At 38.4% G+C, this 23,596-nt stretch overlaps 2 protein-coding genes across 6 annotated transcripts; one reads left to right on the forward strand and one right to left on the reverse strand.

The window, feature by feature from the left end:
• The first annotated feature begins 173 nt into the window (after positions 1-173).
• Mondo (mondo) lies at positions 174-20,710 on the forward strand. Of its 5 annotated transcripts, none has more exons than XM_065488020.1 (14): positions 174-684; positions 10,802-10,908; positions 12,345-12,418; positions 12,792-12,917; positions 12,971-13,124; positions 14,715-14,816; positions 14,926-15,446; positions 16,608-16,952; positions 17,009-17,179; positions 17,233-17,268; positions 17,322-17,438; positions 17,496-17,747; positions 17,895-18,024; positions 19,199-20,710. In XM_065488020.1, exons 1-14 carry the CDS (start codon positions 329-331, stop codon positions 19,390-19,392), a joined length of 2,685 nt encoding a protein of 894 aa, XP_065344092.1. In that variant the 5' UTR covers positions 174-328; the 3' UTR covers positions 19,393-20,710. The 5 variants fall into 5 exon arrangements, with proteins under 5 accessions (XP_065344092.1, XP_065344093.1, XP_065344094.1 ...); XM_065488021.1 differs by having other exon boundaries at positions 16,611-16,952; XM_065488022.1 differs by having other exon boundaries at positions 14,941-15,446.
• Positions 20,711-21,164: 454 nt separating this feature from the next.
• LOC135944139 (venom protein 302-like) lies at positions 21,165-22,870 on the reverse strand. The gene is made up of 3 exons (XM_065490909.1): positions 22,747-22,870; positions 22,274-22,391; positions 21,165-21,614 (listed from the first exon to the last, which is right to left on the reverse strand). Exons 1-3 carry the CDS (start codon positions 22,803-22,805, stop codon positions 21,297-21,299), a joined length of 495 nt encoding a protein of 164 aa, XP_065346981.1. The 5' UTR covers positions 22,806-22,870; the 3' UTR covers positions 21,165-21,296.
• Between the last annotated feature and the right edge of the window lie 726 nt (positions 22,871-23,596).

Consider the following 23,596-nt stretch of genomic DNA (forward strand, 5'->3'; position numbering starts at 1 on the left):
ATTTTGAAAAAAGACGGCCGAGCTTATTTTGAGCACCAAGAGAGCACCAGAGCAGAGCTTTGTCGGCTGGTCAGCAGATGGCGGCGACAGCAAGTTGGTGTCGGTACTGCTCGGTGCTGGAAATGGAAAGTTGGCCGCCTGCGCCTGTTTTGCTTGTGATGCGAGTCCGTGGTCGTGGCCGTGGTACGGGCAGGCAAGGCAAGGCAGGCGGACAAGACGAGCAGCAGCAGAGTAACATGGCGGCGTCGCGGGGCACGCAGTGACACAGGCCATTCGCGCGAGCATGGAGGCGCGGTGAGAGCCCGACACGGCGCCGACAGCCCCGCAGATGCAGTGCGGCGACCTGATGTACCGGAGGGCGCCCATCATGACTCGCGGCAGCTCGCAGGCGGCCGTCGCCGACAAGGCCGCGGCCAGCAGCAGCACCAGGGAGGCCATCCACTCGGGACACTTCATGGTGTCCGACTTTGAGGCCGAGGCGCAGGACGACGAGGACCTGGTGGCCGTGCCGGTCGATGACGACGAGTCGAGGCATGCCATCGTCCCTGCCCCGGTCGACCCCGCTCCAGGGACCGCCGGCCAGCGGGATGCCCCGCGCATCAGCGCCAGGGGCGACCTTAAGGTGTCCCTCTTCATCGATTCGTCCCTGACCAAGCTGTTCCAGTGCATGACTGTCGCCTACAGGTCAGTTCCTTTTTATTTATAAAGGTTTAAGGGCCCAGAATTCATGCGAAATTAAGGGCTAAAGGTTTGGTCTCTGGGACCTGTTGTGGAGGGCCACTTTTGCCCGCGTTTCAGCGATTAGAAGTGATCTAGTTTTATTTTCGAAGTTGGCCGTGCTCTTTGTTTGGGGAAAACATATGGCTTGAGGGCGTGACAATGTGCCTGCATTAATATCGCTGTGTTCGAAGTTCGAAGTGAATTGCTTTCACATTTTGGCACAACCTTCCGGCAGCGATACCACAAAATTTGACTGATTCCGCATTTAATTTAATTAGGTATATCCTCTCGCTGGATAATTTAAGCAAACAAAACTATTTTGATTAATTTTAACCAACGGAAAATAAACTATATTTTTTACGTCAAACCTTATCAGTGTTTTATATCTGTGACAAAACTTAATTAAATGTTCCTCTTTTGCTTAATTTTAACCTAATTTTTAATACTGAGTTGCTAAAAATGATTTTAATTTGAAACACTCAAAAGGTTTCAGTTTTCATCATTAAATAAATTTAACGCATGTTTTTGTAGGTATCGAGAAATAAAAAAATAAAAAATCAGGCTCACAATCATGCTGTCAAAAATAAAATTAATTTTCTTGACTCATTTTTCAAACGCAGTTTCATTAAATAGCGTCGTAAAGCTGTGCAGTGTGTTGTTTTTCTTACAAAGTTATTAGTACAATACAATTTTTCTTCTTGTATTATTGCTCATCTTATGAGACACAGAAACACCTCTCCTCTGACAGTGAGAGCGAGAGTTAAAAATAGCCCCGACTTTACCGTTAACTATTGAAAAAATTACTTCATATTGTTTTGAAATGAAGCCTGCTTTTGTTACATAACAAAGTAGTGGATGACCAAAGACTTCATTACTAATTTCAGCAGAATTTTTATTTGATGCACCTTGCTAAATTATAGCTAAGCATCCGAAACAACAGAAAATGAATAAAAATAAACACTTTCACTCTACATCATTTTCAGAGCCATATATGCTCAGTTATTTCCTTTCTAAAAAGTGTTTTAAAATTTGGCAATGCCTCATCAGTTGGATTACCATTTCCCCTGAATAAACAAGCATGACATGTATTCAATTACACCTTTAAATTCGTATCGCTAGCACCAATACTTATTAATGCATTTCTGTTTTGATGTATATGGCGGCACATTATCAGGCGTCGCACAACACCAGGCCTCAGTCACCCTTCAATTAAATTACTTGCACGATTGATCTTATCTGCGAGCTTGATTCCGATCGCCTCCATTTTAATTTTAGCAGCGCAGTTAAAATAATCGCAACTTAGGTGAATGGTATATTTCCATTGGCATTGAGGCCTATTTTTATTTTATAAATGAAACTGAAGCGTCCGCTTAAAAGTCAAGGCCATTCATAGGCCTCTGGTATAGAGATCCGCTTTTGTGCATATGGGTGACCGCTTGCACCATGAATCTGGCACTGATTTGTCAGCTGCGAATTGCACTCTGTGTTTCACATCAGCCGATTTTGTTTTGAAGCCAATAAATTGATTGCAAATTATGAACAGCTGGGCTATGTCTCTTGGCTTGAATCAGTTCGAATATATTTACATGACTGTGGTCAGAGATAAAGTAAAAATGTGTGGCTGCATGGCATGGCTCTTGAGTTTGATTTCATTTAACGGATCACCAAGAAAAGCGTAATTTAAATTATTTTGTTTTGTGTAAATAAATAGTCTTGTAGGTTTTTTAACCTCGTCTTAATAATATCTCCTTAAGACAAACAGCACATAGTTTGCAAAATTTATATTGTCTCTTATCTAAAACAAAGAAATAGTTGTTACCTGCTAGATTCCTAAATTCAAGAGCCTAGGCTTTGGTGATGCCTGTTATCTTATCTTTTTACCGGACACGTTTCTAATTTTTTTTTTCTAAAATAGTACTGTTTCTATGAAAAATACGGCAAACACTGCACGCAAAGAAGTAACTCGGCGTGGTTTGATTTTTCGACACGAATGTTCGGGAACGGAAAATTTCCCATTGAGCAACTAACAAATTTGTACATAAAGTGATACCACTGGCACGCAACACAGAGAAGGTTTTAAGAAATTTCCCGGCAAGAATTTTTAAGGTGTAACATTACCACTTTGCCTTGGTCTAGGGCGACGTATTGGCACCACGCTTTGCTCTACTTCTTCGCGAGTCGATGCACTTGATCTAAAATTAGCGGTCAATTGAAAGGACAAACCGCAGTTTGGTATTCCTTCCTAGAGCGATTCGCCCTCTTGTCCGAGTGTTTGGCACCTTTCTGCTGCATTCTAGTGTCACCGCTCGTCGTTGGAAGTTAGCCACGTTTCTCGTCCGATTCTTTCCCTTTGTTTTGGTTGGTGCCCTTTGCCTGCTAATTATATAAAATCACAACAAACGCCGGTTCGATTGCTGGGGAGAGTGAGAGACAAAGTTTAATGAATTCACACTGTTTCTAATTGATCAAAAGTCAACGCCGCGATTACAGTTTAATGACGAGTGATTTAGTTTGAAATTTAACCTTTGTGCCTGCCAAGCTATATTTTGGTGCTGAGAGTGAAAACCGTGTAATTGTTGCATCAGTTTGTCAAAGTCTCCTTGAAATTTGACTGATATGGTTTTTGTCGCAGGGGAAGCAAATAACTTGACACTTCGTTATCTTGCATCAGCAGCGTTCAATATTTAATTTGGGAGCAACAACCTGATGTAAATAGTAGTTTTAAAGTAGCGGGCTTGATATTCTATTACACGCTTAAGTTAAAAATATTGTCAAACCATTTATTTTGTTTGAATCAAATCAATTTTTTATTCACTTCTGAGTAGCATAACACAAACAACCTTGAAGCGATAAAATGGAAGCAATGCCATTTACCTCTTTTTTACTGTTGGGCCTTTTGCTAAAATACTATACGTTTTAAAGGGAAATTTCGAGAAGTCCTCCAAAGCCTGTGCAGCAGATATTTGACTGGAGTTGAATTGCATGATCAGCTAAAGCAGGTCAAAAGTTGCTGATATACTGCAGCGATAGTAAAAGAACAAACAAGCTGGAAGGTTTGCTAGACGGTGCTCAGATTTTCCTTTTTCTGCAAAAGCTACTTTTCTCCTTATTCGGAAAGCTGGCGGCACGAGCGCTTAAATTTGTGCTAATTGCCTCTTTAGAGACACATGACATGCAAATGAGGGCAACTCTATTAGTGCTCTTTCGATCGAGTCAGCGGAAGTCGATAATTACTCAATGCGATAAAAATGGATCAATAATATCATTTTTTTCCTCAAATTCAACGAATAATATCTCGTCTAGATTAATGAAACCGCAGGGACGCGGCCTAAAATAGTATTTCCTCGTAAATAACCAAGTATTACGCCATTCTCTTTGTTGCAACCGCCTCGTACAGGCTTTGTATGTTGAGCCTCACGTGCGGCTAAACCGATATATATTATCGTATGAGTAGTCTGCTTTTCTTGACCTTTTCTCCTCGGCCGACATCAGTGGCTTCTTATAAGTTCACAGTCCAAACGGATCTGAATCTAAAAAATACCTCGTGCATTTCCCAAATATTTTACGTTGCTTTGTAGCAGAAATTAAGGTAATTACCAAGAATTGAATGAAACTTGTTCAATAAAAAAAAATAATAATTCCCTCTCCACGTCAGTTTCCATCTCAGGTGTGGAGAATATCCAATCGACCTCTAAACTTAAGACGAAAGCTAAGTGACACGTTTGCAATGACTTCCTATCAGTTGGCAAATGTTGCATAACGCTGCGAATTTGTTCTTTATTTTGACTTTGAGCGGCACAAGCACACTGCTAAAGAGAAACACACACAGGCAGGCAGTCTTCTTTGGACTTGTTTATCTTCTCTGGCGGCAGTCGCGAGCCGGAATCGTATCGGCTTGAGCATTTCATTGCACTCTCGCGACTCTTTGTTGTACTTCCAGGGAGCAATCTCATACGCAATACCTTGTATAATTAAAAGCTATCGCACTTTATGTTATGTGACACGTACACTAATAAGTCTTGGGTCAGTTGTGGTTTCTGATAGATATTTTAGTTTTGTAACTGGCTTAGTGAAATAATCTAAAATTAAATACAAAAGCTTCCGTTTGTAATTTCTTCTTGTCAGGTGTAATGCGATCAACATTATTTAATGGGATGATAATTGCCTGGAAATCCATTAAATTAAAAAAAAAGATTTGGCCGTTGGTTGCAGAAAGCAGAATTCAACCGTTTTTAAATATAATAAACCGCGGTTGGACACTGAGAAACAAATGCCAATAGCACTGACAATTTTAGTAAACGCACTAGGCGTATACAAAACTAACAGTATTATAGCACAGTTTGAAGCATCTCTACGAGTAATTTTTCTTGCAAGGCACTTTTGAATGTGATGTTTTACGCACCACTCGCCGCAGAATTTACATTTATAATCATCGTTTTTTTTCACATTGAAAAGTCTAACTTACAAAGAAAATTTAGTGATAGCTTCAGTAGGCATATCAAAAATCGAAGACAATGTGGCTCAAATACCAATAAAACAACACTTAACGGCTGCATGAGAGCAAAATTAATTTATTATTGCTATTAATATATATGATGACACAATGAGCTGGCACTATAAAAGCGATTTCTTTTATAGCTGCACATCATCTTCGTTGTCCAATAGTTCTTCTCAGGTATATCTTATCATTTTCAAATTTGCACTCGTCCCGCTTTTGTGTGCTTAACTCCGCACCAGCTGCCTATTAGTGTAATTTTCGCTTTGCTTGCTTTTTCTGTCCCCGATTGGACGCGAAATTATCGCATTACGAAGAAGGCGATAAAATCAATCAAGAGATTAAACAGCTTCAGACACTCTTTCTTAGTTAAAAGATTACGTGAATGGCGCAAAGAAGATTTCTCATTAGCCTTGTTTAATAAGAGTTAATTATTAATTGATTGATGGGAGAAAGTGAGATCATTTCAATTGCGGTATAAATCGAACGATATGCTCCGCAAACTGAAATATGATTTAACATGGTTAACTCGCTGGTCGATTGCAAGATATTCTCCACAGAAACAGCAATTCAATATTAATAATTATTATTCTCAAATTTAACTCAAAACCATGTGGCTAACTGCAGTATGTTGAGAAGGGTGATACTTTTGAAACCTGCTTCTACATTATATTTTACTTTTCTAAGCACGTCATCTCCGTAAACTTTAAAATTTTTATAAAATTCTACATCAAAGACTGCAAGATATCAAGTTTTGCATTGTTCGATCCCGCTGATCCTGCAAATTGTGGGTCGCTCGGACATATAAATGATGAATGCCAACTTAATGCTGCACAAGGTGTGATACAAATAATATGGTTTGGGCCCATTCTAGATAAACAGGCCGATGTCGAGAGTGTCGAGACCCCTGAACAAATTACGGGGTTGCTTCTCGTCCCAAAAGGTCTGCTTTGTATATTTGACGCTCTTCATAAATTTAAATGCCTCATCACTCATCACAGGATGGATTTGTCTCGGCCATTGACAACTCCGTCGCCCACAGCAAACACGATATCAGTGCACTGAACTTCGCATGCATTTTCCCTTTAATCATAGGGGCACCGCCTGTAAATATAAATTAACATGAATTTGCAATTTATTGTTTTATCGCCAAGATATTGTTAAACTTAAAAAGGAAATCACACAATTAATTCCAGCATTTTTAATAAACAGGAAAAGTGGGTTTCAGAAGGGCATATCCATTTGAATTTAAATCATTGCTTATATACACACATACACACGTTTCTTTCAGACTACCTGACTGGTGAAAATGGGTGTTTTCATGTTTGGGGACACTTTTAGAGTGCGCTGCGCACTGTTGATATTAAATTTGTTTAGAGATGTGTAAGTTTTAATGTGTCATCATTCAATCGTGCCCAAATTTAGGAACAATAAACAATTCTTTCTACTAAAAACATTAATGATTGCGTTACTGAGCTTTATTACTTGTCAATTGATTCAAGAAGAATTAAAATCAAAATCAGTAATTAGATACTGCTAATTATAAAAAATTTGCGTTTCAGATGACATTTTTTATACAGTATATTTGATTCTATTCAAAATTAATGATAAAATTAACCACATTAATTACGAGCCCAAAAGCATAATTTAGCTACCACAAATGCCAAGATCAAGAGAAAATTAATAATCAAATTTTATAACGTGCACTGTTTTCATAGCTGGGCAATATTTTTAAGATAATATTGATTTTTAAAATTTAAATTTTGACCACATTTTTTCCTTTTAACTTGACATTGTTTGTTAGGCTTTTTTAAGACTTACTGTTGCGCGATAGAAGAAAGAATAAGAATTTAAAGCTTCACAAATTTAAAAAAAAACTCAAGAATTTCCAAGTTGTTTCTGCTCCTTCTTCCTACATTTCTAATTTTCTAATTAAAAAGCTACCCGTAAAAAATTGACTAAAATCGTCAGATGTCGTCATTTTATGTGTTCGCATATAGTTGGTCGCTCGCAGATGAACGCCGACTCCCTGTTGCATTTTTTGGTGTGGTTCAGATATGCCTCAAATCCCTTGTTCACAAACAAGCAGCTATCCAGTCCCTCAACCAAAGCTTTGTTTTTCTTGTCCCACATTGTGCTGTTTGTGTTCATAACGCTTCCATCATGCCAAATAAAGTAGCCATGTTCCTGTTTTGAATTTGTTCTAGAGAGCCACGCAAGTTCTAAACAAAATCCTTATATAATATATATTTTTTAACGAGTAACTTAGTAACTCTCCGTCGATTTTTAAAACTCAAAGCTTCCTGTGCAAAATATATCTTTCCTCTGCGTTTTAGTGATACGTCTTGTCGTTTGTCAGTTTCGTCAAATTCATTTCATCTTTAAAAAGTATTCTTTAGTAAACTAACTTATAATAGAATACAATTTATGTTTACCAGCTCTAGCACACCTCTCTTTCAACGCTATCGCAGCCTCTGCGTTTTAGTGATACGTCTTGTCGTTTGTCAGTTTCGTCAAATTCATTTCATCTTTAAAAAGTATTCTTTAGTAATTTAACTTATAATAGAATACAATTTATGTTTACCAGCTCTAGCACACCTCCCTCAACGCTATCGCAGCTACTGTGTTTAAATTTGATGAAATGTTAAACAATAAAAAGAAAACAAAAATCACATACTTCACCATTGGAATTGTTAAATAAATGTTTAAGTTGTGCAACTTCTCGCCGAGTTTGCTCTTTGTAACTTCTTGCCTGTTCCTGTGTAGATCTCAATTCCTATTAATGGGAACTTTGTTTAAATTGATGGGGATTCTCTTCAATCTTTTAATTTTTCCGTGGCTCTAAATAACTCCATAATAAATTTCTTCCCATCATACAATGTGTTGTTGACTGCTTCCTCTCGCTGCCTGTATTTTGGAATTGTCTCCGAGTTGGTTGATATTAAAGGAAAAGAGCCAATACACAAACGGCGCTACGAACTTTGCAAGCATTTTTCCATTCATTGTTGTGTAGTCTTCGGTAAGCAAAGTAGGAGTTAAAATGATTTAATCTTGAATCTTGCAAGGCATTATTAAATTCCTTTAAGTAATGAACGGCGGAATTTCATTATTAATCAAATCTTATCCTTGGTTCTAATCAGTATTTATGCAATTTTAAGACTTACAATTTCGTGCAGTTGCAGTGTATGATTTTATTATATTGTAAAGTCCAATAACACGTCATATTTAAATAATTCCAGTACTTGCCTTTCAAGTGATGCGATCAACCTTATAATCTCAGTCAGTTGTCTTCTAACCAATTCAACAATTTAATGGATAGCTGATGCCTTTATACCCTTTTTATCTATGATTTCACCACGCCGTCGTGCATTGGAATTGATAATCATGCTCCATTTATTCCTGTGATGTGCAGAAGAATAATTAATTTCCACTCCTCATCTACTCAATTTATAGACACTACGATTGCTGCGTGATCCGCACTTGATCAAGATAGAAATACAAACTCTAAATTGATAAGAAAAAAACTTATTCAAACTATTCCCTTAATTTGTTGTCATAAAACCTACCATCTGCTATGTATTTATTTTTATTTATTACGGTACTGATATTTTCTGAATTAAAAAATCTACTATCTCGTCTAAATGCCAGTGCTCAGCAAAATTATTCATGGCTATTTGCTCTCACAGCCTCATGGTTTGTAAATCTGATGGCACTGGATTAGCTTTCAGATTACGCTAGATGAAATTCGGCTTTCATTGCTATTCATCGGACGCAAAAGAGCTGGAGGCATTGAACAGGTCTTTTGGGCGAAACTGCTCCCGGTTCGCGAGCGTAACACTTTTCTGTCTTGTTCGGTTATTCCCTTTCTGCAACAAGCGGCCACGCTTATGTTCACGTGATCGCAATATTTATCTCGATTGCGGTCCACTTTTCGGTGCGCTTGATCAAAGCGCAAATTGTTGGCGTTCGCGGGAATATCAGATCAACGCGCTTGGTTGCTGCCGTTCGAGCGACGTGCGCGTCTATTTTCGGGGCTAAACGTTTCGCGGCGTACGCACCCAACCTTGATTTTGTCACTAGCCACGGCTGCTCGCTTGCTTACGCTGGTGACGAGTTTCGCGAGGAAGTAAAAAAGGACGGGTTTGGACAATGATTTCAGCTGACGCCATTGTTCTATATTCGCAACTGGCGGAATGAAAGAAGGGTGTTTAGAATGCGCGTTGTTTCAAGTGGGTTAACAACAGGAGCCTTGGTTCATTCAAAAGAAGTGCAACTAATTGAAAATTTATACCCTAATATGAGACTAAAACTCAAATTTTACCTGTAAGCGCCTGTAAGGGGAGTTTATGGCATAAAGACAAGACTAAAATAATATTTATTTTTAAGATGCTAAAAAAGCTAAAGATGGAATGTGAATATTTTTCAAGGTTGTACGGCCAATAAAAATTAAATTTAGATTAAATAATGAATTCAATACATACGAGTGCTAGACCAATTTTCTTACTATTCACCATTTCTCTGATATAATTTTTTTTCATTATTATTATTATTATTCATTACCGGTTGACCAATCTTGGTAAAAATATAATTCCCTCTAAAGATTTACATACCTTCTTAAACATCTTAAAATATTGCTATCGGTCTTGTCTTTGTTCCATAAACATTTTTTTTAATTGATTATTGGCATTTATCTATTTTTCAAATAATTTTGTTAGAGCTTCGTAATGGAGACCCTATTATTATTATTTCTTTAAAAATTATTGTTTTATAGTATTTGTTAATTGTATGGTTCCTCCGTGTTTTCAAAAGACATCTTACATGCATAGAAAGAAATCTAAACAAGCTACATACCTTTCAATTCTATTTTAGCAGCAAAAAATGGCAACTCAATTTTATATTTTGCCAATTTTTTAGGAATATAAAACTGAGCGTAACGCTTAGACAGAGTCCAAAGTTGTGTTGTGCGTAGAGTGTTATGTCATCTCGGCCACGCTGCGGATGCACACGCTGCTGGACGCATCGGCTATTTTCGAGTTGGACATTGAGCTGCCGCCAAATTGCAACTAAATTAGTGTCACGGAAGCGTCATCATTCTCGAGCCTCCCACTTGGCACAGTGGCCATAATTTGCTCAGCGCGAAACTTAACAACTTCTTACTCCTTTAAAGACTTGCAAGCAGCTGTTCCTATGCAGAACTAGAAAGTGCACTATGTGTAATTCAAGAGTGACTTTCAAGAAATCACTTTTCTGGCAGATAATTGCCATCGTTAACAGCCAGAATTATTTGCCCGACGCAAAGTGGTAAATTTAGAAATTTCCTAGAAAATTTGCCGTCATTTGAAGACCTTGAAGAGCAAAATAATTACAGGAAAATGGACTAACAATAAGAGAGAGTCATAAACTGAAACTCTTGCACAAACACTGCCGGAATTTAGTAATTTTTTTGCACTCGAGACCATCTGTGAAACAAAAATGTCAAATCGATTTTATTGATTGATATCTGATCGAAAGATTAAGCTATATAATGATGTCACGTAAATTATTTTCAAACCGCCGTTTTAATTGTTTGGTGTGATCCTGTTACAGACAAAAATTGACCTCGCCAAAATGGAACCGCTTCAAGGGCATACGGATACGCTGGAAGGACAAAATAAGACTCAACAATGTGATATGGAGGTGCTGGCACATGCAGTGTAAGTATGTTGGTGCGACGGCGGCGGCGCAAAGTGCAACTCTTTTTTCCTCACTTCCAAGAGTCGCGTTGCACTGTGCGCGCATTTCTAAAGTTTCAAAACGCGCTCTCGCCAGTGCGCAGTTTGTGCGACCCAAAGAAAAGGGAAAGAAGCAAAAAGGCTTTTTGCTGACGACAAACAAACAGCTTGTCAGTCTCCATTTGCAATCAGGAAATCACATTATATCCCGCCACAATGTCGTCGTGCTTTTGTTTGTCTTGTCTTAGATTATGCTGAACTCGTGTGACCCCTTCTTCCGACGCACCTATTTCCGAAGAAGTAGGCTGGCGGCAACAAATAAATCTATCTAAACAAATAAATAATAAACGATCCAGCACGCGATAACCAATAGTAAAAAAGAGATTTTTGATCTGTCGAAGCTTTTCATTTCAAATAATAGTTATATTTCTCTCTTCAGATTTATATTTATTTGTTTTAATGTCATGCAGCTTGCGTCATTTGCATAATTCTCGATATTGTGACAGTTGAGCGGAGGTGCTGCAGCTTTGGTCACACGTTACGCAAAGCTCCTCTTTTTCTCACCGGGACGACCGGACTCTGACTGGAGTGAAAGCTGCGCCTCGTGGCGCTGTATCATATTAGCTAAATTGAAAAAGCACGGCGGTGCATTCGAAACCAGCCTGCTTAGCGGGCGGGCGGGCGTTGTGCAAGGAGGCGTTTTGACGTTCCGCGTGCTCGAGACTGACAAAGCGCGAGCCCCTGACCGTGGCTCTCGAGGACTCAATCAGACCCCCGAACGCAATTGACGTCATTCCCTTGCGCCTCTTGTGCTTATCACTTTTCATGCACTCAAATTATTGCCACGAGGGGACCGTCGGGCAGCTAGACGGTCGGCTGATTCGATTAAAGCTTCTTATTTGCAGATTACTTGTTGTGTGGACTAGGGATTTTGGAACCAGCCATCTTTATCTATCATACAAAAAATCTTTTGGAACGATAAGATACTGGAATAATCCATTTTCAAATTTAGACAACAGCTTTAATTTCTTGAAATTACGCAACAAGAAACGTCTGCACGCAGTGTTGTTAGCTGAGATATACATATGTTTTGAAACTGAATCGCAATTAAATCGGACTAGATGAATAAATATATGAAGTGTTTAATTTTATTAAACTGTATTTGCTGAATGCAAAAAGCATCACTCTCTATGCCTTTGGAAGCTTCATATTACCACCACGTTTAATTTAATAAAAAAAATCATATTTGAAATGAATTAAAAACTCATGGTAAGGGAAGTAAATGCGCAACTGAAAATTATTTGCAATCTTTTAGCGTTGAAGTGGTTTGATATGTGTATAATTTTAACGTCTCCCACCTGTTATACATTTATTTGAATCTTGAATCGGTATTTACGCGTTCTCTATTACTGTTACAGTCATCAGAAAAGAAAACACGTTTGTGTGCCAGTTTGCATCTCCTCTGGACCACGACATGCACAACAAACCAGAGGTAATTGAAATGAATCCATTGAACTGCTTGTTTTTCACAGCCAGGGAAACCTACTGAAAGCTCTATTCAATTTACAACCACCCCATTTTTTTACCCCCTAACAACCACCCACGGATCTTGCACTGTTTCCAGGCAGAAACCTCGTTCATTCTGTTACTACGCTTTTGGCAGCCTAATCGAAAATTTTATTTTTGAGAAGAGCGGGAAATTTTCAATCAAACGGGGCCGAAGTTCAATCTGGGGCTGATAAGCCGAGTTGTAACTTAGTCTGTGTTGCAGACAGCACCATAAAATTTTGTTATCAGCCAAAATGCAGTCTGCGGCGAAATGTATAAATACCAGTGTTGATAAACGACAACTTGTTGATTTGCAGGCAGTGGTCCTCGAAGGCAAGTACTGGAAGAGGAAACTTGCAACAGTCACCGCAGAGTACAAAAAATGGCGAATGTTTTACAAAAACAAAATCATGGGATGGACCCCCAAGGACGGAGACCATCTGGTAATGAAAATTTGATTTTTATATTTGTAAAGTATTGAACTTATTTTTTTCAGCTGGGGGACATCGACATGTTCGAGTGGCACCCAGACAGCAACGAGTCATGCAATCCTATGATGGTTGATGAAGACTACATGGACCTGATGAGTGACACTTTGTTCTCCTCAATCGCGCAGCAGCCATTCCCATTCCCGAATCCAAGAGAAATAGGTGAGATACAGTATGATTGTACCAAGGCAATGGCAGGATATTTGAGCATTTCGGGGATCTATTCCTGGCAACCCAATGTCAGAGATGAAAGACGTGCTTAATCAGGGGACTCGAAATGCTCAAATAGCTCAACGGGCTCAGAGGCGCACTGGCGTCGGCTCACCATTAGCTAGTTTTTGCACCTTTTGAGCGGCTTTAGGGACATGTGTCTGATGTTTCGATAAAAGAAAATGTTTTGGGGAGGCGAAAAGATGGCAACATTGGGCCAAAGCCACTTAGGCCCCATGTTATTCGCTCGGCGGTGTTATTGGCACCCGGTTAGCCCATAGCCGACAGGATTTGCTGGGCAGAGGTTAAATAAGATAATTTACTCGCTCTAAATAATAGCGTACTAAAATTTATTGATATGGTCATCAAGAAGAACTAGCATTAAACTACAGCAACGTTCAATAATTATTGCAACTCTTGCCGCACTGATTGTGAGCTGCAATTACAAACACGTTTAATGACTGATCACCGTAAATTTGCCTTCGGTGAACCAAACATATGGAAGTGTGGTTAGATCGTTTCCACAAAATAAAAAGCTCGTTGGCGGCTGCTGCAGACGTCTAGGCCGACTATTCGCGTTAACCTCGCAGCTGCCGCCCTTTGATGATCTGAGTGAACACGGTTGCTCAATCACATCTCCCTTACACTTGGACAAAATAAGCTCGTGTTATGAAGGGCAAGACTCTTTGTTCATCCATGGCTAAAGCGCTGCACTCTATTCTGTACTTTCCAACTTTTGTTTGTTTTGTCTGCGTGGTCGTATGCCACGCCAGACGTCCTTGGGTAAAAAAACTCATAATGAAAAATCATGATTTTAAAAAAGGTTCAATTCTCGCGATGGGTGATTTTTTCAATCCCGTTTGGTTGAAATTAAGTTATTGAGGGAGGGTATATCATGGAATATTTCACGCAAGGTACGCTATTAATATGAAAATCAACTCTAAACTAACGCAATGCGATATTTAACATTATTTTAAAAGGGATTCTACTTGCACTGCACACTGAGAGCTAATTATAATTCTGCCTCTTCAGCGGCTTACGTATTCTCACACGGTAAGAATCGCTGATTGGGAGACAATAATCAAGATTAACTATTCCTAACTGGTCCTAGGCACGTGTGCTCGTGCTCCGGGACAAATTTTCTGGGTGTGGAAGGTCGAAGGGCTATGTTTGAGTTTTTTCCTGGGGAAGAATCCCACTTGGGAGACCCTTCCCCTTTCTGGAGAAATTTGTAAAAGCTACAAAAGCAATACCCAACGTAAGGATCCAATGGGTACTAGTCCTTTTTAATAGGATCTTGAAAACGTCGCGTTGTTCCTATTATTTTGCTTTTAGCTATTTGTTTTTTCTTAGAAAATAAGATTTGACAAGAGTGTGTTGAATTATATAGTTTTATGTCAATTTTAAATTAACCAATTCTTATATTTAATAAAAATTAGTATTTTATTTTGCTAAAATTAAGAGTTTCTGAAAGCCTATATTGCAACAAGTGGTGCCAACCTAACAAAGATTACCTGTTCTAATGCACAATGAATTTTACAGCGAGAGCTGGTTTAGCGGAGTTTATCCAGCCAGGATTAGTGCAATTACAACCAAACATCGATGACTACATGGACACTATCGAACCTCTTCACTCACTTCATGGTAATTAAATTTTATGAAATAATTAATTAATTAATTCCTACCCATATTTTAAATTTGACCTCGAAAAAAAAACATTTTTGATGCTCACACCTCCTATTTCTACCTGGAGCGTTTTGGATTCCAGAATTGCTCAACTCTAGTTCAAAATTGGCATCTGTTCCCGAAGAGCCCAACAGCCTGAACGCGCTTGAATCAAATCTCTTTCGACCAGAAGCGCCTCGGAACATGGACCTAACGCAGAACACCAGCTTAGCCTCCCAGTCGCAGACGCAGTCCAGCCACAATGACTCTTTCCCAGATATCTCACTTCAGTACTCGAACAAAATCTTCGGGGACTCGCCAAACTTCATTTCCTCAAGGCAGCAGCAGCAACAGCAGCAGCAGCAATCACCGGCTCAGCAAAACCAACCTTTTTTCTTCACAGCACAAGACCCGATGATAAATCAAACCCAACTGCCGGCCCAAGCGCAAACCATTGCCCTGACTCCGCAGCTAAGTGCTCTGCTGCAGGAGTCCCCGGCGCAGAATGTGCAAGATCACAATCAGTTGAGTCCGGCGACCAGCAGCAAACCTGTCCAGGTCTCAAAGAGCGGCAACCAAGGCAACTTTGCTGTGCCGAACATGAATAAGGTTTGTACTCTCAATATTTTCAAAGAGGCTAATTTTTTCACGTTAATTATAATATATATCAAAATTTATAGTTTTACCTATCTTATTGATAAAAAAATGCTTAATATAAAAATATTTTTTAAGACTTAATAATTATTATATCGCATTGTGTGAAATTGAAGATTAACAAAATCCGTCTCAAGTAGTCATTCTTTTCAAGTGGGCTAAGACAATCGTCCAATATAGGACTAGACCTATAAAAAATTGATAAGCCTTACGAAAATTGCATTTGATGCAGCTGCGGATTTTTTAAAACAGCAATTTCCATATGGTTTTGTGCTCCGTTTAGACTTCCTGCATAGCTCAACAACAACTCCCGACCAATTTGAAATAATTGAATAAAAATTTATTGGTATTTAAATTAAATAAAGATGTCCCTGAAATTTAATTAATACTCGAGTGCGACATTCAATCACAAATTTAAGAATTTAATCTTGATTTTACAATATATATCTGATAAAAAAACGACTAGATTAAAACAACACGCGATTATACTACGGGAACATGTGATATTACACTCAGTTTCTGATAATTTTTTTTATTTATTACTAGGAGTGATTTAAACGATTTGAGTTCAACAAGTTAGTAGATTTAAAAACAATTTAAATAAATCACCTGAAAATTATTAAGTTTTTGGATGGAAAAAATATGGTTTTACCATTTTGAGCGGCTCTTAGGTGTTCAGAAGGTTTCAGAGACAATTTAAACGGTTTTTAACTCCAGATGTAAAAAATATGATATTAAGAGTTTCTCAAAAGTCTTTAAATTGGACAATTTTGTACTCGTTTCGTTTCTAAATGTGAATCAAACTCGCAGAAAAAATTCTAATGGTGTTAAATTACTAAATTTAGTTTTGAATTGCAAGCTGACTTCAATTCCATTTCTAGCATGTTCCTCTCTATGACTCAAATGAAAAATGGTAACCATCAGTTGGTTTAATTTAAAATACTCTCGATAATGAAACGCTTTCTAAAAAAATTAGTTGAATTTAAACATTTAAAAACAGTTGCCTTGATTTTAGAAATTATGCCATAACCTCATTACTGACTCTTGATTTGATAAAGATATTTTGCAACTGTCCATGTGCACAAAAATAACTGCAACATGCGTGCCCTGGGTTAGCAGGTCAAAAGGCGATCTCACAGCGGCTCCTCGCTACTCACGAATACTTCAACACCTCGGATGACCTCGCAGTTGTCGATGAGCTCTATCAACTTGACGACGAGCCAAACTCAGGCGACTGCAGTGACGACCGACGGGAACGCCCTTTTGGCCCAGCTGCTTCAGCCGGTGCAGCCGCAGCAGCAGCCGTCGCAACAGCCGCAGACGTACTACAACAAGCCCATTCTGCCTGCCCCGTCGCCGCAGCAAACGCAGATTTTGACCCCGGTGCTGGTCAGCCCGTTGGCTCTCACCATGCCTGGCGTCAAAACCACCAGTCCAGATCTCTCGCGCACCAGCCATCAGGTGAAATCTTTGGCCAGAAATAGTTAACAAGTGTAACTGAAAGAGTGGATTTGCAGTTGGCCAACCTTCAGCCAAAGCCGTCTCAGAATCAGTTAAGCGGAAATCAAAATGACCTCAGGGAAACTGCCTCGACCTCGGCTGTTACTTCTGCCTCCTTCAACGTCAGCCCTCTTTCTCCACCGAAATCATTCAGGCCGAAAAATGATCAGGAACGCACCCAATACAAGGTATGATGCTTGGTTTTCGCTCAATCCAAACCTAACACACTTTCCTCAATCAGAATTTTGGCACGCCTAGAGAAGCTTTATTTAAAAACGTAAATTTTAAATTTATTTTTTATTATAATTGCACATGTGCTTAATCTGTTAGGAAATGCGTCGTGTGTGCCATATCAACGCAGAGCAGAAGCGTCGGTGTAACATTCAAAGCGGCTTCCAGACACTTCAGTCGTTAATTCCGCAAATCAGCCAAAGTCCAAGCGCAAAGGTGATTTTCTATCACCCGCAGACTGTTGCAACAACATTCACGCGTTCTGTGTTACAGCTCAGCAAGGCAGCTTTGCTCCACAAAGGGGCTGAATACATCAAGCAGCTGAGACAGGATAGGAACAACCTGAAGGATGAGATCGCCCTTTTGCGGAGTGAAATCGACTCGCTCAACACCTCCATCAGCAACGTGCAGGCGCTGCTGCCTGCCTCTGGCGCACCAGTTTCGCACCAGAGGTCCACCAGGATGATGGAGATGTTTGACGACTATGTCAGGGTGTGCACTCTGCAAAACTGGAAATTTTGGGTCGTATCCTTTTCTCAAAATATTCCACTGATTTACAATATGCATTTTTCTGCAGCACAGCAAATTTTGTCCTGTGAAAATTAAAAACGTGTTTAATTGAATATTTCAAATTTGGACTTTGCTAGAGTATTTGCCTTGACTTTTCAACAGTTCAGCTTTTTAATGCGCCCACTTTTGGTTTCCTACTCCGCCACTGTCTCAACGGCAAACCTTGATGAGATGGTGAGGACTGTTATGCAGTGGGTGGAACAGCATTGCACTCTCTCAGAGCTGAGGCCAGGTAATCATTTAGCATTGACATATTTCACATATAAATATATATTTAAAAGTTTTCTCAGAACTGGTTTGGAGTTACTACTCCTCTTAATTTAACAGGCCAAAAGGATTAAGATGCCTTGAATTTAAATTTGAAAAATTATAAAAATTCATTTTTTTTCAGTGTTTTTATATATTGAGGTCATTGTGTCTCAAATGTTTACAAAGATGAAATCTCTCAATCACCTTTTTTATTAATAAAAGGTCATAATCATGGTTAGGAGTTTTTAATGGTTGTATGGATGCTTTTGGAGCCAAGTAGACGATTGTAAACACATTAACAAGTTTTTTTCGCGATATATTTAAACCAAATTCACATTTTATGTGGCTCGCAGATTTGTTTGCATGGTTTTCGCTTCTATTATGATTTTCAAGGTTGAATTGGGATGGCGAATTATGATAATTTTTTACGAAAATAAATCATTCGGATATTTTTATAAGGCAGAAACTTTTCCCAAAAGCTCTATAACAGATTTCATACTAGCCCAAAAAGGATAATTTTTCCTGTATAATATTACTTTGAAATCGGCATCTAAACTACATTACTTTATGAATAAATCTTGGGTTGAACATTTATGTTTATGCATCATTCCTTATTCTAAAAAAACCAAAACTGAAAAAATAAGAAACTTTAAAATTCTATAGAAAATTGTGATTTTGAGTCGAGCTTAATTTTTGAGAACTGTAACACTAAAAATGGGCTAAAACATTTTAAAATCATTTTTTTATAGAAACCAAAATGATTGTTTCAAATATAAAATTTAAATAGACCGACAAACAGGCTATTAGTTACAAGAAAATGTGAAATGAACCAACAATATTGACTGTATATATTTTGCGTTTTCATAGGTGTTTGTCATGGATTACGCGGAATTTCCAAAGATGTCCATATACGTGTGACTTAAAAGTTTTAAATTACATATCATTATTCTTGATCATTTGATGACACATGGTAAATCAGGCAGACAAAAAAAAACACTTCGATTTCCATCCCTGTTCATAACAAAGCTTTTTTCTTTGGGGATGCTAACAATTAATGAATAGATATGTTGGTTGCAGTATTTTTATCATCGATTCCCAAATTGCTATTTCTCTCTGATTTTTTCTTCCACTCTTTAATGATAAAATCCAATTTTCAGCTGTGCTTAATGCTTTGAAGAACATTTGCACGGCCACCGACATCCTGACGGATCCTTCCAAGCTGCCGGAGCAGGCGACGCGTGCTGTCACGGAGCAGCAGCAGCAACAGCAGTATGGCCACTCGTCGTCCAGCGCTGGTCCATCGTCTCCGCAGTCGCCGCTGGGTGGCACGCTGAGCTACTCGCTGCACTAGTTTCGCCAGTGCCAAAAGACACCTGCTCGCTGAACTTTGCAAAGAACACGAAAGTGCTTTTCATACAAACTCACACAGACACACTCAAGTAGGACATTTCCTTTTTAATTATCAGAAAGATTCGTTTTCTTAACTGAACATGGTCAATTAACATCTGCATTAAAAACGAACCAAGTGTTTCCGTTTGCCTGTGAGAGCTTGACTGAGGCCGACTCTGGGAAGTTTGTAAAAAAAACGAGCCGTGATAAATCTGTCCATTGCTTGTCGTCTTGAGGGAATGTAAAGAAAGGAGGAGTTTGCCTTGGGCTCTTTGAATTCAAATTAATCTTTAGTAACCACTACGGTTTTCTACGTTGCGGGTAGAAGAGGTTGAGCTGGAAAACGGGGTACTTTAGCACTTTTCCTTTTCTACCTGATTTCAATTGCATAAATGACCATTGTTTTCGATATTTGTTCATCATGTAAGTACAATAAGTGGAAAATGGATAATTCGGAGTGTAAGAGAGAATGAGATAAAAGAAATCTAGCTTTAGCCTAGTAGGCTCTGTAGAAATTTTTCAATAAGGACACACAATACTATATGTAATTTTGAATGCCTTGTCACTCATGGATCCCTTTTTACAAACACATATTGAGTCAAATTTACTCTGACTGATGTGATATAGCAAACATAATTTTCATCTTCGCCAGCGATTTCTAAATTTAACATTTGGCGCAGATAACAAGAAAAATTATCGACCACAAGTGTACATCCAGAGTTGTGATTAATATTAATTTAAAATCTCTATTGTTCTCTTGGATTTATGGGCTATTGTTCAAAATGACTTGGACGTTCTAGTTACCCCATTATTTGTTACTTGCGTGAGAAATGGATGTTGAATGAATATCCTAACTTAGCGCTCAGTTGTGAAGCGCACGAGAATCACGTGCATTTTTTGCAATTATCAAGTAGTCAAAATTGGCTGGGAGAGAAATTTGCGCAGGAAAAATGTTTCTTACTGTCCCTGATTTCATCTTTTTTTCTATAAAATTTGTGACATTTGATTTCTAAAAATTACTGTTGTTAACAAATTATGTCAGTTATGTTGGATTTGGAAATTTTATTTCTCTTATTGAATTGAAAAATGTTAATTAAAAACTGCGCAGCCATGTATTTCCTTGAATTTTGTTTTAAAGATGTTGTCTAAAAAGTGGATTGATATCAATCACGAAAAGGTTTCCAGCTTTTTTAACGTGTCCGGCTATTACACAAATAATGCCGTTCATTTATTGTGACTCAAAATTATTAAATATAGCTATATATTTTATCAACGAATAAGATTTTTCATTATTTTTACATTTAACTATGATTCTAGGTTACGATTGAAGCTAAAACAAAACTATGTATGTCTTCATAGATAAATTTAGGGAATGAAGTCTACACTAGCAGCTTAATTTGAGACGCTAAAAATGAACTGCTTTTTTCAAACCAGTATTATTGCTGGTGGAACAAAAAAACTCCGTCTAGAACTTGTCGCTGTTTCTGAATTCTCTGCAGCTGATACTATGGTTTGAATTTTATTTTGGAGATTAAAGAAAAATTATTGCTGATGATGCCTGAAGAGCCAAAACAGCCGTTGATTTTATGAGAACGTAAAATACAATTTTCCCTCGAAATTTAAATAATAGCTATATCCTTTGTAAAACTACAAAACCAAGCCATAAGAAATATAATGTTAATTCGTCTAAAACATATCTAAGAAGTGAAGTGATTTATTTTGAATTAAAAGATCTTTCTGGTATTTTACACGTTTATTCTATTCTTAAGTTAAGTTGGGAATGAGGATGTGTGTATAGCCATTATTAGGAACAAAGTTAAATCGACGATGGAAATGATCAGTATACGAATATACAGCTTTGCGTGTTCAATTGAAGGATGTCTGTTGACCCTTCTTGGCTACCTTTCCTTCTCTTTGCGGCTGATTGGCACTGAATTTCCTCCACGCCTTGCTTCTAAGCCATTGCTGCTTCTGGGGCACAAATTTTAGTCCTGGCGGTGGCGTTTGCAATTTGGCCGGCTGCTGCTGCTGCTTCTTGCCTGGCTGGAACGCAGTTCTCATTTTCCACACGCACAATCCTTCGGGAAATGTGGTGGGCTCGTTTACGTTGTTGGAAACGCACTCCATGCCCTTTCCGCACATTCCTAAAATATTGAATTCTCCACCGCAGTGCTCACCTGGACCCTGAAATCATCGTAGTTTGGATTGAATTTCGCACAGCTACAATTTTTGCCGTGATCCGAAGTAACACTGTTTCAGAGACCCTTATATAGCATTTAGTTTTCATCAATGACTTCACTTTATTAATCTTTCCCTTTTAATAAAACTTAATTGCAAGAGATATTGATGTTTAATAAAACAGGTTGGGTCAGTTTAACTTCCCAAATTATATACCACCAGGATCAATGTCAAGTTGGGGACACACTGCGTCTCCTTAGTGAATTATCATTTCTTGACCTAGTACAAGCAAATTTGCGTTGCAGCTTAAGCTCAATGAGCGGTACGCCTTTGCAATCATTTACTTCATCAACAACCGTCTGCATTGTGCAAAACAACTTTTTAAATTTAAATTGATTAGATAAGTGGGTTCCCTTCATTATCCATGTTATGATCTTGCGTCTTGGTCTGGACAATATATTTCAGTCAACGTCAAAGTTCGTTGGTTAAAAAATGCATTTCAAATATTTCCTCCAGCTAAACCACATCCAAAATGAAAGTGACTTTTTTTCAAGGAAACCCTTAACCACATGCGGTGGTTAACGTTCACCTTTTTTTGAAGTCACAGAAAAGTGTGATACTTAAATTAAATGATAATAGTGTGGAAAATTATATTGTGAGCTCACGTTTCCGCAGAAATCGCAGCAGTTGCAGGCATCTTTCACTTTTCCATAAGCGCATTTAGAGGGTGCTCTTAAACAGCTTGAAGGACTGCAAACATCTGGGAACGACAGTCCTAAAACTCTGCGAACGAGAAATAAAATTTTGCTTAAAAATGAGTTGTTAGTACTAGAAAATATTATTTGACAAGCTGCAAAGAGATTTTCTAGTTTTATTATTTATTTATTTATAAACAACTGAAACGCAAATAAAAAAATTAATTCAGTAAATTACCAAATTAAATAAAACTCCAAAGGTTGATCAGGCCTGAATGATAAGATTCTCTAGAGTTACGTGGTAGAGAAAACTCAAAAAATCAAGCGACTGACGCACGCAAGCTTTACATAGACGTCTTAATTAAAAGCGGCGAGACGGATCGGGAGGAAAGAAAGAGTTGTTCAAATAAGACAATATCGACTGATGGGGAAAATGCACTCACGAGAGGGGTTCGAGCGCGGCTCCGAGCAGCAGCAGAGTGGAGACGGCGGTGAGCTTCATTGTGCGCTTTTGATTCACTGGCGGCCGGTGGGCAGTGTTTCTGCCTTTTATGTAGCTCTCGTTGCTCGCCCTCCCCCGCCCCTTGCCCCTGACCCCAGGCGGAATTTGCGCACACGTCTGCTGCTGGTCTACCACCGTATGAGTCTGCTCTGCTCTAGGTTAGGTGTGTGCGCGCCAGCAGCCAGCAGACTCCCAAGACAAGAGCCAATTTCTTTTCTTCCTTTTGTTTCGACGCCGACGACCCAGGTGCTAAAAAGCACTTGCTTTGACTCGCGGCGCTCGCTGCACAATTATCGCGGCGCCGCCTGCAATTTGCACACCTGCTGCTCTCGACAAAATGCACTGGTGCATGATGAGCGGCTTCAAAATTGACTTTTTATCCTATTCTCAACGCGTCTTAGAACATTCGTCTGGAGTTAAAAATAAGTATATGACATTATTATGGAACAAGGAAATTCTATGCTTAAGTTTGCTTTTAATTTATTGATTTTTTTACTTTTTCACAGTATATGTATAATTATTTATAAGACTAAACGGAATAATAAATTTTCCATGTTCGTCGTTTGGAAAATTTTCAAATTTCAAATATCCAACAGAGAGGATATTTAATTAGCTTTTTAATATATTATGCCAAGTGTTTTGCTATAAATTTAGTTTTATAAGAGATACAAACCATTATTTGATTTTTTTTCAAATTGCCAAAACGTACTACTAAAATCGATTCATATCATAATTTTAATTTATTCAACAAACCAAATTCCCTTTAACTGTATAAAAACTGCTTTTAATAA

The sequence above is a fragment of the Cloeon dipterum genome, chromosome 4 (genome assembly GCF_949628265.1).
Source record: "Cloeon dipterum chromosome 4, ieCloDipt1.1, whole genome shotgun sequence".
Taxonomy (NCBI): Eukaryota; Metazoa; Arthropoda; class Insecta; order Ephemeroptera; family Baetidae; genus Cloeon; species Cloeon dipterum.